General features: G+C 36.4%; 1 protein-coding gene and 1 pseudogene across 4 annotated transcripts in view; one reads left to right on the forward strand and one right to left on the reverse strand.

The window, feature by feature from the left end:
• Positions 1 to 15,854, forward strand: part of Ralgapa1 (Ral GTPase activating protein catalytic subunit alpha 1) — a 209,075-nt gene that overhangs the window by 67,630 nt on the left and 125,591 nt on the right. For all 4 annotated transcript variants that reach the window (XM_038335965.2, XM_038335967.1, XM_038335968.2 and 1 more), the window contains 3 exons: positions 4,939 to 5,068; positions 7,381 to 7,618; positions 8,566 to 8,727. In XM_038335965.2, coding sequence (XP_038191893.1) covers positions 4,939 to 5,068; positions 7,381 to 7,618; positions 8,566 to 8,727 — 530 coding nt within the window. The remainder of the gene's footprint in view (positions 1 to 4,938; positions 5,069 to 7,380; positions 7,619 to 8,565; positions 8,728 to 15,854) is intronic.
• On the reverse strand, positions 14,968 to 15,235 carry LOC119818515 (annotated as a pseudogene).

Raw genomic sequence — 15,854 nt, forward strand, 5'->3', positions numbered from 1 at the left:
TTAAATTTAACTTACACCTTGCATCCTTCCCAAAATTGTCAAAGTGATCTTTCCTGAGCATGTCCTGAATTTTGCTTTAGAATGTCTACCATGTTTTCTGTGGTCACTAAAGGTGGTGGATTCCAACCTCCTCTTTCTGTATTTCTTTTCTATGTATTTTTTTTCTCACTTCCTTTTGTTCTAGATGGGTACTACTGTATAGTTCTCAAAATTGTCTGGATTCCTAAGTTACTTGTATTAATGTCTGTTTACTCATATGTGTTGGAGCCACCAAAAAGAATAATACAGTTATCTTAATTTTGTATGCTTACTTTACTTAGTTTAATACTAAATACTTAGTCCTTTATGTACTTGGTGAATTAAATAGAAAAGTAAACCTTTGAGGGAGAGCAGTTTTATTGCTTTTGTTAGAATAATGCTTATAATGGTTATAATACTTATCCTGGTTATAATCAAAACAAGAAAAGTTAAAAAACAAAAAGGAAAGCCTAAAGTTCCCATAGCCCATTCTCTTGAGACGTTTGTCCTTTTGTATACATTTGACTCAGTTCACAATGCAATTGCATAGTAATATAGCATGTGAAGCATATTTTTATTGTGTGTTTTTTTCAGTATTAGGTACTGAACCATGGCCTTGCACATGCTAAGAAATTCTCCAACACACAATTATATAACTATATCCCTGGGTCCTCTTTTTTTCTTTCTTTAAAATTTTATTTATTTATTTATATACTTACTTACTTTTTGACTTATTTTGTTGAAAGATCTTGCTATCTGTGTATTCCAGGCTGACTGGGCTTCTTGACTCTCTTGCCTTAGTCTCCTGAGTGTTGGGATTATGATTGTAAGCTACCACAACTTACTGATTTTGAGACAGGGTCTCATTAAGTTGTCTATCCTAGCCTTGATCTTGCTCTGTAGCTCAGGCAGGCCTTACATGTATGATCTTCCTGCCTCAGCCTCCTTAGTAGCTGGAAATATAAGCCTGTAACTATCCTAACCAGCATCTATTAATGGGCAATTTTTTCTTATTTTGGAGCAGGAGAGTATAGGACCTTACATTTTTTGAGTTATTTTTAACAAGTGGGAACACTTGGTTAAAGGGTGTGCTTAATTTATGTTTCCTTAATTAGAATGAAATGGCTTTAAAGATTTATATGTGTATAAGTGTTTTTCCTACATGTTTATAACTACACTATGCATGCCTAGGTTCTGTGGAGGCCAGAATAGGGCCTCCCTTCCCAAATCCCCTAGAATTAGAGTTAAAGAGCCTTGTGAGCTGCCATGTGGTGCTGGGAATTGAACTCGGCTTCTCTGCAAGAGCAGCCAGTGCTCTGACTGCTGGACCATCTCCCAGCGCTCTAGCTACATTCTTTACTAAAGTCTATATAGAATTGCACATAGAAATGCTTATTAACATATTTGGAACCCTTTGTTCTCCAGACATTTTCAAGCATTTCACATTGTTCCTTAATAATGTGTGTCTCCTTGAGTTTGCCACAGGAGATTCAATGACTGGATTTTGTTTATGGAACTCATGATGAGTGATAAACAGAGTTTGCATTACAGTCTTTCTCCTTTTGAAAAGTATTCTATTTTAAAAACCAAAGATGGATGTGTACATTGGTAATCCAGCACTTGGGAGGCAGATGTGGGAGGATTGCAGGGTTGAGGCTCACCTGAGCTACATAGAGCTATACTCTCTCCAAAACAAAACCATGAAATCATACCAAACAGAAGTATAGTTTCTTTTCCTTTACTTTCTTCAGTTTGCTTTGTTTTTCAAGACAGAGTTTCAGTGTATAGCCTTGACTATCCTGGAACTCACTTTGTAGACCAGGCTGGTCTCAAGCTCTCCAAGATCTGCATGCCCCTGCCTCCAGAGTGCTGAGATTAAAGGCGTGTGCTACCACTGCCCATCATAAAGTATGCTTTTTTTGGTCCTATGATTTTTTTTCTATAAGTTTTGAATCAGTGATGAGCCAGGAATCTTGCCATGTGAAACACAGTTTTAGAGTTTATTTCATAGTTTTAATTAAAAATTTAAATTTTATTTTTACATATATGAGTGTTTTTCCTGCATGTGTGCTTGGTGCTGCAAAGGCCCAAAAGAATGTACTGGATCTCCTTGGTCTGGGATTACAGGAGATGGGTGCTAGGAATCGAACCCAGGTTCTCTGGAAGAGCAGCCCATGCTCTCCACTGCTGAGTTGTCTCTCTAGCCCTCAGAATTCTTTGAAATTCATTTAAAGCTGAAGTCACAGTGCCTAAGGCAATATGAGTACACATATTTTCATTGATTTTATGAGATTTTCTGTGCAAATTAAAGTTACTCTTTGTAGTATAAATTATGAGTCACCTTATATATGAATTAAAGTTAAGTAGTAAATAAGATGAGGTTTATTTATAAACTGTGTTGTATGTAGTTAGATTTTCATTTCATATAGCTAAGCTAGAAGCCTAAGGTAACAAATATTTAACTTAAAATTTTAATCTCTGGTGACCCTGTACTCATAAGAATGGGAGAGCTGACCCTGACCCCCACCAGCTGCAACACTAGGGAGAGCATGTCCTGCACCTCACTTGGGCAACACAATGGAGCTAACCATGTTGGCAGAGATATGGGTGAGCCAGCCCTGAAGTAGTGGGCAAGAGTGTGCTGTCCCCATCACCTATCTGTCCTGTTGCAGCATGGGCAGGGGACAGTTGCCCCCGCCCATCAGTGCCTGAGGCAGATGCAAAACTGGCCCTGAGGTCACAAGAGCTGGAGAGCTAGCTGTCCCTGCCCACCAGCTGCAACACTTGGGAGAGCAGGCCCTGCACAATGTAGGTGAACCAGCCTGAAGTTGTAAGCATGGGAGGGTGAGAGATGCTCCTTCTTACCCCTTGCCACCTGCAGCATATGAGACAGCTGACCTTATCAGCTGCAGGACTCGGAAGTGGCCCCTGTTCCTCGCCTGGACAACACACTAGAGCTGGCCCTAATGGTGTAGGTGTGAGAGGGCCTATTCTGAGTGTGAAAGCAGGAGAACTGGCCCCACTCCTGACTCGTTGCTGCAAGAGGTGAATCAGTAGGGGCAATACTAGAGAGCTCAACCTGGTGGTGAGGACAGGGGAGAACTGGTAGGCAGACCAAGGGCCCAGAACCAGAGTTATGACTTGGCTGGCCCCAACATCCACTCCATCTGTGATTTGCTGGGGCATGTGAAGAGACCTGACTCACAGACCTAAAGTTGCAGGATCTCCATGACACAAAGCAACAATAGGATATCTAGGAAGAGTCCTAGTGAGGGCCCAGCATCTGTAGTGTAGCAGAAACCAGAGGCCTCGAGCCTTACCAATAACTTTTCGCAATGCATGGACAAAGGGTTTAATGCATGACTTACTGTGTCACACTGCAGTTTTCATGATGAAATATTTAATTTTTTCCCCTTTTTCCCCTTTTGTCTCTTAAAATTTGTTTTATTTTGGGAAGGGGTTAGTGTAGGTGTAGAGGGCAGATGCTAAGGGATGGAGAAATGAATGGGATCAAGATATATGATGTAAAAGATGCGTAGAATAAATATAAAGAAAGTTTTTTTAAAAAGATTTAGAAAGTAATTATAGAAAAATCTAAAAACAGATTTTTATTCTCTGAACAATGACTGTGTGTTTTGTTTGCTTTTTTTTTTTTAATGGTGTTGAGCCTTACCTCATACACTACAGGCAAATGCTTTGCTATTGCCTCTAGCCTCAGGCAATTTTATTTTTATTTGATTGATAATTTTCTATTGATTCACTTCCTCCCTCCAAAAGACATCTAGATCTGGGACATCCTACTGCTTTACCCACTTTTCTTTACAGTGACCATCCCTAAAGCTTTGCCTAAATAGGGCCTGTACAATAGCCTCTGTGGTGGAGACTCTGATCGGGGCTTGTACTCTGGCTTGCCTCTATACTCAACTAAAACTCTCTTGTCAGTTTTCTTTCTTTCCTTTTCCTTCCTTCCTTTTTATTTACTTATTTATTTTTTTGGCAGACAAGGTCTTACTGTGGTCCTAAACATACCACCCATCCTGCCTCAGTCCCCTGAGGATTACAGGTGCATTCCACTATGCCTAGCTATCAGCCTCATATGTCGGTATGTTGCTGAATTTGTTTCCAAATATCAGCTGTAGTTTTATGGTATCAGCAGGAATCATCTAGAAGAATGAGTTTAAGGTAAAGACAATGTTAGAATTAGTTCCATTTTCAATACACATGTAGAACGAAAGACTGAAACAGTTGTTAAATGGGGCTCAGCAGTTGAGAGCTCTTTATGCTCTTCCAGAGAACCCGAGTTCAGTTCGCAGCACCCACATTAGGTGGTCCACCACTGCTGGTAACTCCAGCTTCAGGGAATCCTTCCAGGGATGCCTTCTGACTTCCTCAGGTGCCTGCACACATGTGACCTATACTCACACAGATACACATGTAAACATAAATGATTTTCTAAATCACTGAAACTAAAAGGGAGGAAAGGGTATGGTGGCAAGCCTCTATATCCTAGGGACATGGAATCAGAGGGATTAGGAGTTCAAAGTCATCTTTGGCTATATAGGAAGGTTGAAGCCAGCCTAGGTTTTATGAGACCCTGTCTCAAGAAACAAATGGGGGAGTGGTTGGGAGGAAGAGAAGCAATATTGTTACCTTTTTTCCCCCCAAGTGTTGATTATTAAAACCATACAACATAAAATTTGTACCTGAAGGTATTGTACTCTAAAGAGTTTCATGATAACTTCATAAAAGCTTACAAAACTTCAATTCTTAATTTTAATATTAAAGAATCCTAAAAACTTGGTACTCTTTCAAAGATTTAGTACTTGAGTTATTCCAGTGGTAATGTTATTTTCACAACATATGACAATTGATCACTAACCCAAAGCAGGAAGAAACATTAATGGATCTTCTTTCTTTAAGGGAACAGATGCTGCTCGTGTTGCTCAGAGTCACAGAGTCTGTGCTGAAGATGTCATCACAAGCTTTTCTACAGTTCCAGGGGAAAAAAACCATGACCCTGGCAGGTCGACTTGCAGGACCACTTTTCCAGGCAATAAAAATAAATAGATGGCTAGAAGCATGTTTGTTTTTAAAAGATTCACTGAAGCTGAGCTTGTTAGTAGGGGAAAATGCTTTAAATTAGAAATCTGTTTAAGTATCTTTTATAGAGCTAAATTAAAAGCCGCTCAGCTAAGTAGCCATGCACACAAATTCACCACATAATGGAAGAGAAACGTTGTGACAAAGAGTAATGGTCTTATTTTCCCTCCATGCTTATGATTGGAGGTGGTACATACTTATGATTTCAGAGAGCTAGCAAAGGGCTTCAGGAATAATACCTGAGTGTTTTAGGAGTTTCCGAATCTCTGGGATCATTAGGAAAAACATTTTTCATTTTGTTCTGTAGTAATAAAAATGTAGTACATAACCAAGAGTCATTCTTGTGCTGCAGCCCCATAGACTTTTATAGTTCTCCTTCCTCGAGTTGATTTGATCAGTGGTACTTTTGATTATACAGGAATTATATATTTTTTTCAACATGAAGGTAATGTACTGACTTTAAACTTACTATAAACTCTGAAAACAGGAAATATTTTTATGACAACACATTAAATAAAATTACATGGTTAAAATAATTCTTAATGTCAGAGGTAAAGACTATTTCCTATCTAATCCTTAACCATAAATGTAGCCATGTATATTGGCATTTTTCAGTTTGTAGTCACTACCTAAAAATCTCTGCTGATGGTAAATTAACTTTTAAAATAAAAACGTGTTATCTAAACTTTTAGAAAATTCTTCATTTTTATAACTAGTCCAGTGATAGGAGCTACAAAAAATACAAATTTAGCTTGCTGTGCAAAATAACTTCTTTTGAAGTTTGAACATTTAGAGACAGAATGAAAGGTCACTGGTCACTTCAGTGCTGTCTTTACATTTCATGTATGAATTTATAATAATTCCTTAGCAAAATCCATGAAGTTACAGTTTTGAAAACTTTTTATTTTGCTACTTAATCATTAATAGGACAAATATTTAATAACAATCTGTAAAACCTCAGGGGATACCAGATAACCAGTATTTTCTGCCCTCTAAAGTGTAAGCTTTTAATACTGTAATTGGATTTATTACAGAATGCTCTTAATTGCTGTTGTATCTTTAAAATAAAATTAAATTTTAACCTTTAGTTTGTATATTATTTTTCAAGGATATTTCATTTAGTACATCTCTAGGACCTCCTCCTTTTTTGTAGTTGTAGTAGTAAAGCAAACCTCCACAGTATAGTCATTTCCATCTTTAATTTGGGAATGTCGTTTGAAGTTTTTCCACTTAAGAACTCAATTTCAGCACAATTTCAACACTAACTAATATAGAACCATCTCTTACATAGGTTTTACTTAGCAGTAATGCAGTGCAACATGAAAGTTAATGTTACTGGGAATTAGTAGTCACCGAAATTCTTTTAATTTATTATTATTATTATTATTATTAAAAATTTCCGCCTCCTCCTCACCTTCCATTTCCCTCCCCCTCCCTCCACTTACCCCTCCCTCTCCAGTCCTAGGAGCAGTCAGGGTTCTCTGCCCTGCGGGAAGTCCAAGGTCCTCCCCCCCCCCTCCATCCAGGTCTAGGAAGGTGCGCATCTAAACAGACTAGGCTCCCCGAAAGCCAGTACATGCAGTAGGATCAATACCCAGTGCCATTGTCCTTGGCTTCTCAGTCAGCTCTCGTTGTCTGCCATGCTCATAGTCCAGTTTGATCCCATGCTTTTTCAGTCCCAGTCCAGCTGGCCTGGTGAGCTCCCATTAGACCAGCCCCACTATCTCAGTGGGTGGGCGCACTCCTCGTGGTCCTGACTTCCTTGCTCATGTTCTCCCTCCTTCAGCTCCTCATTTGGGCCTTGGGAGCTCAGTCCTGCGCTCCAGTGTGGGTCTCTGTCTCTATCTCCATCCAATGCCAGATGAAGCTTCTATGTTGATATGCAATATATTCATCAGTATGGCTATAGGAAAGGGCCATTTCAGGCTCCCTCTCCTCAGCTGCCCAAGGAACTAGCTGGGGACATCTCCATGGATACCTGGGAATCCCTCTAGAGTGAAGTCTCTTGCTAAACCTAAAATGGTTCCCTTAATTAAGATATCTTCTTCCCTGCTCCCCTATCTACCCTTCCTCCATCCCAACCATCCCATTCCCCCAGTCACCCGAAATTCTTATCAGGTAGTAGTAATTGCATTAGTTGCTTGTACAACATATTCTGTGATAAATTATTTTTGGTTTTTAGATAAAAAGAATTGAATAGTTGATTTTGAAGTCACACTTCAAACAAATCTCATTGTTATTTTTGAATATTTGTCTTTGTAGACTCTCATTGTTGCCTGGATCAAAGCAAATCTAAATGTATACATCTCCCGAGAACTCTGGGATGACTTACTGTCAGTATTGTCGTCCTTGACCTACTGGGAGGAATTGGCCACTGAGTGGTCTCTGACCATGGAGACACTAACTAAAGTTTTAGCCAGGAATTTATATAGTTTGGATCTCAGTGATTTGCCATTGGATAAGCTGAGTGAACAGAAACAAAAAAAGCACAAAGGGAAAGGTAAGAGTTGTTGAAAGATTCTCATAGCAATCTGTTCAAATAATTGAGTTGGGGAAAACCAAGCCAGAAAGATTTTTTTCTATTCTCCCTTCATTTATCCTGGAGGTTTAACATTTCCAACAATAAAATTCAGAAATATATTGTTATTTTCTTAATCTTAAAATTAGTAAGAAAGAATGTCATATATATGTGTGTATGTGTGTTTATATGTATATTTATGTGTGTTATGGTCAGTCTTATATTTAACTAAAGTTAAATAATATAGAATCTTAACTTTTATTTTAAATGATTAATGCAAGTCAAAATTTATAAGCTATATTTGCCTTTTAGTATAAGCAATTTTTTTGTAGAACTGAAAAGATGACTCCATTTTCTTCTGTGTTTAAAGTATAGAGTAATTACTTGGAAAATTCTCTTGAAAGCATTTTATTTTAAACTACAAGTAAACATTCTCTAGGTGTGAAATAGTATTTATGTAATGTTAAAGTGAAGTGGGGGCAATGGCATAGTTATTATATCACTATCATATCCTTGGAATTTTAAAAAATAAGTTGCCAGCTAGAAATTATACTTGTCACATTTTATATTTAGTCATAATAGCTAAGTATATTTCCAAACTACTTTCCTGCACTTTTTATTTCTCAAGTGACTGTTATTGGAGAAATTGAAAAACTGTCACTACAAGATGACTTTCCTCTAGGTCATTTCTTATCTCTAGATGGTAGAGCATTATAATGGTTTATTGTTGATGAAATAATTAATATAATTTTGAAAATCTTCCTAAGTTTTGACTATGGTTTTTATGCAAAATAAGGTTAAAAAAAATCTTTATAGTGACTTTCTAATGTATTATGAGGAAACCTTAGAATCTGCAACAATGTATTCCTGATAATTTAAAGATGGCAACCAGGCAACCACTATCCTACATACTAATACTGCATTTCTAGGAGTTGGACATGAATTTCAGAAAGTTTCAGTTGACAAGTCATTTTCTAGAGGATGGAGTCGTGATCAGCCTGGCCAAGCACCCATGAGACAAAGAAGTGCAACAACCACTGGCTCCCCAGGAACTGAAAAGGCAAGGAGTATAGTACGGCAAAAAACTGTTGGTATGTACTCTAAAATCATGGGATTAGACGAGCAGTACAGGGATAGCTGCTGTCTGTGTATGTTTTTTTTCTTTGGGGAGATAAAAGACTTCTAGCACCTCCTTCCCCAGTAATTTGCATAGTCCAATAACGTAATATATATACTCTTGTGTTTATGCAGTTTACTTCATTCTAGGTATCCTTGTTTACAAATTATATTTATATATATTATACATCCCAAATCTATATTTTATAGAATTCAAAAAGTAGAACTTGGATTCAACATGCAGAACTCAAGCATGAGCTGGTATATTTTTATTAACTAATTATCTTCACAAATATGGAGATGGTAGCAAACTTTTAGTATTAAAATTACATAGTCTTATTGGCTTTAGGAACTTTCAACCGGGAATTAATTCACTCCCTTTGTTGGCTGGCAACTGAGGTCAAGAAGAAATCTATGCTTCTTTTTTAAGCACATAAAGTAGTTTTTATAATGTCATAAAAAGTGGTGTAGGAACACCGTGGGAAGCATTGTAGGCTTAAGGCAACACAGCATACTGTAGAACTAGCAGCTGTCTTATTTTCCTCTAAGAACCATATAACTCGACTAAATTATATAGTAGAGAGGATTCTGCCAGAAATTCAAGGAGGACTTATGCCATAAGTTCTTTCTTACTCTTTTTCTCTTACTAAATATCTAGGTAACCTTGGACAATTTGCCAAATCTTTCTAGGTTTTATATTTTAAAAATGATTTTGTGTGCATGTGTGTGTATTTATGTGTGTTTGTGTGTTTTCCACTTTGTGCATAAAGAGGTCAGAGAACAACTTGCTTGAGTTGGTTCTGTTTCCACCATGTAGGTCCCAGAATTTAATTCAGGTTGTCAGGCTTGGTGACTGTTGCCATTACTCACTGACCATCTAGCTCCCCTTCCTAGGTTTTAAGTGCTTCCGTTTTTTAGTGGTAGCGATAATACTTCTCCCACCTGAAACAGAATTGCATGATATTGTGTCAGGTTTCAAGTCTAGTAAACAAAAAGTAAATCACGAAAAGTTTTATGAAGAAAGGTACCTGTATAAAGTTGGAAAGTGCTTTGAGAGTTTGAGTTAAATATTGTTTGTTTGTGTCTTGCTTTCTGAGACAGGGTCTCACACTGTACCCTGGGCTGGCCTGAAACACTTTACCTCAAACTTTAGGTAATTTTGTCACAGCTTCTTGTGTACTGGGATTACAGATAAGAGCCACCATGACTGACTAATTTCTTAATTTTTAAAGTTAATGTTTTATGACTATGGTGAATTAATGTGCTTATTTGATTCAGTCTGAAACCCATGCATTCCATTAAGCCCTCCTAGCATCCTCTGCCCTGTCTTCACCATTTACTTCACTAGAGGCAGACCTACCAGTTTCTTGTACATTCTTTTGAAGACCCTTTATTCCCTTAGAGGCCTAACACACATTGCCTATATACTGTGGTTAACCATGGATTTTATATGTTTGAATGGACAAAAAGTTAAATATTCAGTATTAATGCACTGTTCTAAACATTAAGGATATAGTTAAGAACAAATACTTGATCTTGATTAAAAACCTAGGAAGTGATAAAGCTAATCAAAATTTAAAAACAGTCACTGGAACTTACAGTTTTAATGTTGAGCTTACAGATCCAGTCGACATAACATGTAGTTGGAAATTGCAAAGAAATGCAAGGCAAGGTCAAAGACTAGAGAATAGCAGGAGGGAGAGCAAGATTTAGATCAAGGTAGGCTTCTGTGTTATACAATTTAAGAACATAGATTTAAGTAAGCATACTTTGGAAGAATCTGTAGGAGATGCATTCTTGGCAAAGTGAAAATGTAAAATCCCTGAAGCCAAGAGTTTTTTTTTTTTCTGTTTCTTTTTGCCTCTGTCATTTGCCCTGAATACTATGCAGTGCAATTTAAGTACAGTGTTCTTTCATAGCAGTACCTATAAGTTCATATAGTCAATAGTTTGTAAACTGAAGGAGAAATTACTGGGAAGTTTAAGTTGCTAGTTACTGCTATGGGAACTAAAAATTTCTACCTTTGTGATCTAGTGACTCTTTTATGAAACTATCCAGTGCAACCAAAAGTATAAGTTTTGGAAAGTACCCAACAGTTTTTGTCTTTAAAAAGAGACTTTGAAGTTTTTATGTGTTTATTATTTGTACGAGCACAAATTGTATATTTTTCTTAAGACCTGGATGCTATATTTGTTGTCATTGTGCATTTGTTTTGGTGTTAGAGAGGGTATGTTGTGGACCAGGCTGGCCTAGAACCCATTGTGTGCTTGGAAATGACTGTGAACTCCTGATCCCCCTCCTCTCACCACCCTAGTGCTGGGAGTACAGATGTGCACCCATGTCCACTCAGGAATGTGATTCTTCATGTTGATGAGAGTTCTACTTTCTATAAATGTTTTTAATTAAAGCTTTAAAGTTGTATTACTATACTCTAGTGTAAATGACAGACCCTGGTTTGCTTAAGTATTCTCTCACCTGGAACAGCTACTGAACACAAGAGTAAGTCATGACAAATCAAACTGCATAAAGGACCTATTAGTAAATAGGCTTTATTTGGGTAATGATATGAAAATGGAATGATTTGCTAGTAGAATTTAGCTTTCTTAAAAAGAATTGCTCAGAGAAATGACCAGCTAGGGTACCAGCCTTGTTTTGGACTAATGATACAGAGTATTTTCAGTGATTCCATTTGATAGATCTCTCATTTCTTGTTTTTTTTTTTTTTTTGAAAATGTGCTGAAGTGTCTGCTGTTTTTTTTAATGCTGTTCCATTGTAATTGCTAATAGTAGGCATTTTCCTGCTTTACACCAAAAGAATTACATTCAAAATGTGTGTCGTGATTTCTTTTCTTACAGCTTGCCAGTATTTGCCGTGCTGAAATGTTTTAATTTAAAGTTTCCTTCCTTTGGATCTTTTAGTTTTCTCTGTTGCTGCTTTTTCTGTGACACAGCCTTTCATTGTAGTCACTCTTCTTTTTCCTCCCCACTTCTTTCTTTTCCTTTTTAAAGCCATGAGAAGCCGATCCATTGGTGAATGTGCTCTGCCATCGGCCTATATTCGCAGTGCTAAAAGTGCTCCTGTTCTGATCCATACTTCCAAACCCTTCTTGCCTGATATTGTTCTCACTCCCCTTTCTGATGAGCTTTCAGGTAGTGCCACCTCTGCTAATTTCTGCACCACCCTGTTCACTTTTTAATCCTCTGCTTTCCAATTTGCTTAATCAAATAAACTCTTCAAAAGTTAATTTCTTTGGGGGGAGGTGTGGGAAATTGGAAAATAATTGAGAAATCAACATTTTGAGTTATTTGAACTATTCTTGCAGTTCATTCTGGAAGTGCTAAGTTTAGTGCTGTGCCAATGTCTTATATTTTTTATTGTAAAAGGTCAAGTTGTTATATTTGATTTTTTTTCTTATATAGTAATAGATATAGTAATGAATACTTGTATCATAGATGTCTCATGACAGATAATAGACATTGAATGTTTTACTGTTTTGATTAACAATATGGAAAATCTTAAATATTATTTCCTCCCTTCTGTATTTTTGGAACTAATTAAGGGTATGTAATTACTGAAGAAAACATTTAATCTAATAGTTACTTTGTATTAGATAAAACACTATGTAGAAGTCAAAGGATGTTCTCAAATCTCTTTAAGCCATTTCATGTAGTCCTAATTCCAAGGAACTTAAAAACCTCAGCTTTTCCTTTGGATTAGATCTTGATTATCAGCACCAGGATGGCATGATCTTTTATTAAAACAGTTATCATTTAATAAAATGCATGTATTCAGTTCAGTGAGTCTGGAGAATTATACATATACCATCACCCAAATAAAATATGGAACATTTCCACTGCCTTAAAATTTCCCTAGTTAGTCTATGCCAGTAACCACTCATCACCACAGTTAGTATTGCCTTTAATTTATGTTGCTTATATATAAAATTATACAGTATCATGTCTTTTGGACAGAAGCAAATTTGAGTATAGTTATTGTGAAAAATGTAGTATTCCAGAGAACTTAACCTGGGCATTATGAGGTACCTTCCCTAGCAGTTTGCTTAGGTATTTCTGTGACATTGCTGTTTTAGGTACTGGCATTTTTTGGTTTTGTGTGTATGTGTAGGGGTTTTTATCTTTTCTTTTTAAAGCCTATCTTTAGTTTAGTGGACTGAAAGATCTGTGCTAATGATATTTTAGTTAATTTTTCTCTTTCATCTATATTCTGTCAAGATCAAATTTTCTTTTTTTGTTTTGTTTATTTGTTTTTGTTTTTGTTTGTTTTTGTTTTTGTTTTGAGACAGGGTTTCTCTGACCTGAAACTAGCTCTTGTAACCAGGCTGGCCTCAAACTCATAGAGATCTGCCTGCCTCTGCCTCCTGAGTGCTGGGATTAAAGGCATGTGCCACCACCACCCGACAAGATCAAATTTTCTTCTAAATTATCAGGGTTCCAATAATTGAGAATATTTATATGTAAGTGCAGAAATGTCTAAATATATCTCATGTTTGATGCTCTGTGAAGAATTATAAATAACAAAATATTTACATTTCTCAAAATGGAACAATAAAGCAGTTAGTTATTAGATATATGCAATTTCTAGATAGAATATATAAGAATTACTTCTGAATAGTATTCTGACACTGTTCTTGTTTTGAGTCAGGATTTCACTTTGTAGCTCAAACTAATCTAAAACTACGTAGCTTAGGCTGGCCTATAACAATGATCCTCTCACCTCAGCCTCCTAAGTTCTGGGACAACAGACACAAGCCACCATGCCCAATCTCATATTATGGTGTATTTGGGAAATATTCAAGTATTATTTTGAAACCATAATATAATAAATTAGGGCTAGTATATAATTAAATTGGTATTTGAACTTGCAGTTAAATGCCAAAAGTAAAGTGGGAAATTTGGCCTTAATCCAAAACTTGATGACCCATATATTTTTTGTTTGTTTGTTTGCTTGGTTGGGTTTTAGAGACTTGTTTTTCTACAGATCACTGGCCGTCCTAGAACTCACTCTATAGACCAGGCTGGCTTTGTACTCAAAAATCACCTGTCTTTGCCTCAGGGAGTGCCTGGATTAAAGATGTGAGCCACTGTGCCCAGATGATCCATAACTATTTGATGAATACATCAGTAAAATTTAGGGCTATCAGTGCAGACTGTAGGACAGTTGGATGGTATATACCTGGAATAATATATACTTTAATTCATGAAAGTGGTACATATTTCTCTTAAATGTGGCTCTTAGTTCTAAATAAATGAATAAATATAAATATTTTGACTTTTATTAGCCATAAAAATATAAATATTTTTCCTTTTCATTAACATATTTCTATGCAAACAGCACAGATTTTTCGTCTGTGTATGTATCACTATAGTTGATTTCTTTAAATTAGCAAACAAGGCAAAGTTTCTGTCTGATAACTGAGTTAGCTACAATTCAAGAGAACCTCCTAGTTTATTGTAAACATAATTATTTTGCTCTAGGCTTTTAAAAGCATTCTACTTAAAATATCTTAAAATATTTTAAAATCTTAAAAAACCACAATTTTTACTTATTTAGAAAAATTAAAAATAATTTTGGTCACTAATTCTTAACTTTTTGGTTGGATCAGATAGTCTTTTATTTTAAAAACTGTCAGTAAGTTTCCTTTTTGTTTTTAGAACCTTTGGGTTTTAGAAAATTTCTTGTCAGAAACTTTATATTTTGACAAATAATTATCTTAGGTGCTGAAGTTTCTTTAAAAAACAGGAATTTTATTTAAACAAGAAGATGCTTGACTTGAAGGGAAAACTATCTAGGATTCACACCAGTTATTTGTGTACAATAAAGAAATAGGGATGGGGAAATTAAAAAAAAAACAGAGAAATCTATACTTCAGTAGTCAGGATATTTTGGAACCAAATTTCTGCTTGCTTGCTTTCTTTCTTTTAAATTTCTACGTTCTAGTTGAGAATGTATTCTTTCATTTTTATTTTGTTTTGTTTGGTTTTGTTTTGGTTTTTCAAGACAAGGTTTCTCTGTGTAACAGTCCTAGCTGTCCTGGAACTCGCTGTTTAGACCAGGTTGTCATTGAACTCACTGAGATCTGCCTGCTTCTGCCTCCCAAGTGCTGGGATTAAAGATATGTGCCACCACTGCCTGGTGGGAATATATTCTTGATCTATAACAAAATGCGATAGTAAAGTAGCAGTCTCCTTGTTTATTAGACACCTCCTGTCTGCTGCTGGAACACACCAAATTTATCTTCTGCCTCTATTTCCAGCTGCACAGGTGTGTTTATTACACTGATTGGTTACCTGTCAAACCAATGCCTTAATAACAAGCCCTGTGATTCACAATAGGCTTTCATTGGTTCACTGAGAGGTGTTTGCTTCTTAAAGTGCACCCCAGAACTATCTGCCTGCCACCTTCAACTTTATATGATTATTGTTCTCAGTCTTGACTCCTTCTTTGGGTTTCTCATCTGCCATAATGGTTACTGGCATCTCCTCAGCTACTACTCCACAGAAGAGGCACCAGGTCTACCCTAAAGGAACACACTAACAGCACCAGAAGCAGCAGTAAATGTGTTTTTAAATGCTAAAAGAAAAATGAAATATTTCCTCCCTACCCCTCAAATCAAGTGACCCTGTTGTTTGAGACAGTCTCATGTAGTAAAGGCTGGACTTGAACTCAGTATGCAGCCAAGGATGGTGTTAAATACCTGATCTTCCTGCCTCTGCTTCCCAAGTACTGGTCCCAGGCTATATTGTTTCTTTCCAAATATTCCAAGTGTTACCTCAAATAGTATGAGATGTTTCTACTTCACAGTTCTTGCTTTATTATATTAAGTCATAAAGATTACCTTTTAAAAAGACCTTTAAATATTTCTTGATAATATTTAAAGATTTTCTAAGGGCCATGATTTTTTTTTTTTTTGGTCTTCATTTTTTTCATTTGAGATAGAATGCCTTCTATGACAAATTTAAGTATTTAGGTAAAACTGATTTAAGATGAAGTCACCATGTGTAAGCTGATGCACTCAACGGTTAGAATACTAAGATATAATGAGATTTAAAAAGGACACGAATGAAGATTCATAGTGTCTGC

This window comes from Arvicola amphibius, chromosome 7 (genome assembly GCF_903992535.2).
Source record: "Arvicola amphibius chromosome 7, mArvAmp1.2, whole genome shotgun sequence".
Classification (NCBI taxonomy): Eukaryota; Metazoa; Chordata; class Mammalia; order Rodentia; family Cricetidae; genus Arvicola; species Arvicola amphibius.